The 1,421-nt window shown below is 49.5% G+C and overlaps 1 protein-coding gene across 1 annotated transcript in view; it reads right to left on the bottom strand.

Moving 5' to 3' along the window:
- POGZ (pogo transposable element derived with ZNF domain) overlaps positions 1-1,421 on the bottom strand; it is a 16,943-nt gene that overhangs the window by 6,880 nt on the left and 8,642 nt on the right. The window contains exon 11 of the mRNA XM_027708936.1: positions 859-993. Coding sequence (XP_027564737.1) covers positions 859-993 — 135 coding nt within the window. The remainder of the gene's footprint in view (positions 1-858; positions 994-1,421) is intronic.

The following is a 1,421-nucleotide window of genomic DNA, read 5'->3' as shown; positions in this document are numbered from 1 at the left end:
CAGGTCCCTTTCCCACCCAAAAACCACTCTGGGATTCTCCTGTAGCCAAATTCCTCTGGTCTGGATGATCTTTCAGGTCCCTTTCCCACCAAAACCATTCTGGGAATTCTCTGCAGCCAAATCCAGGCTCAGCTGCTCCAGGGACACAGGATTTGAGCACCAGTGGAAGGTGTCCCTGCCCATGGTCTGGGTGATCCTGCAGGTCCCTTCCCACCCAAAAACCACTCTGGGATTCTCCTGTAGCCAAATTCAGGCTCAGCTGCTCCAAGGACACGACTCAGCCCCCCCCCAGGACACAGGATTTGAACCCCCAAAGTGCCTTTTTATCCCTAAAAAAACTATGGAGCACATCCAGACATCTCCAGAGGTGAGTTTAACCCTCTGTCACCTCCTCTCTCTCACTTCCTCCCTCCCTGAATCCCCCAATTAACCAATTCCACAGCCCAAAAAGCAAAACCAGCCTGGTTTTTACAACACAAAACACTCCAGGTGTTCCCTGAGCCCAGAAAAACCTGGGATTCCTCACCTTGGTTCCAGGTTTTAATCCTTCAGGTCCCTTTCCCACCCAAACCACTCTGGGAATTCTCCTGTAGCCAAATTCAGGTGCTCCAGGGACACGACTCAGCCCCCCCAGGACACAGGACTGAACCCCAAAAGTGCCTTTTTATCCCTAAAAAACACATCCAGACATCTCCAGAGCTGAGTTTAACCCTCTGTCACCTCTTCTCTCTCACTTCCTCCCTCCCTGAATCCCCCAATTAACCAATTCCACAGCCCAAAAAGCAAACCCAGCCTGGTTTTTTACAACCCAAACCACTCCAGGTATTCCCAGAGCCCCAAAAAATTGGGATTCCTCACCTTGGTTCCAGGTTTTAACCCTTCCAGCTGCTTGGGCTTGCGGAAGGTTTTGTGGTGCTGCAGCTTGTGCTCGATTTTGTCCTTGGCAAAGAGGAACTGGAGCCTGCACTTGTTGCAGTGATAAACACTCTTCTTCTAAAGCAAAGGGGGAGAAATGCAGTTGAGAGGAACAGGAATTCCCCCCACACACAGCAGGGTTTGGTTTAAAAATGAAAGAAAATAAACCCTGAAACCCCCCAGTTTTTCCCTTTTCGAAAGCAAAGGTGGCCCCGTTTTCCTCCTGCACGGCCCTCAAAGGTGGGGTGGTTTAAATTAAGGTTTTTAATTAAAATCAGGATGTTCTGCAGAGACATCACACCTGGAAGTGCCATGGAAAAGGTCTTGGGGTAATATTCCCTCAAGAGTTGCTTTCCCTTTGCCTCTCAGGGGAGTCCAGCAAAGGATTTTGGGGCAAATCATTTGGTAAAATCCCTGAATTCCCAAATTCTACCTCCTAAGACCTCATTTTCCACCCCTAGACAGGTGATTCCTGGTGTTCCTGGTGCCTCATTCCCTCAAGAGCT

Source organism: Neopelma chrysocephalum, unplaced genomic scaffold (genome assembly GCF_003984885.1).
Source record: "Neopelma chrysocephalum unplaced genomic scaffold, ASM398488v2 Primary Assembly neopelma1_96635, whole genome shotgun sequence".
Classification (NCBI taxonomy): Eukaryota; Metazoa; Chordata; class Aves; order Passeriformes; family Pipridae; genus Neopelma; species Neopelma chrysocephalum.
Note: the sequence above shows the minus strand (reverse complement) of the source record. Positions and strands in the feature narration are given on the sequence as shown.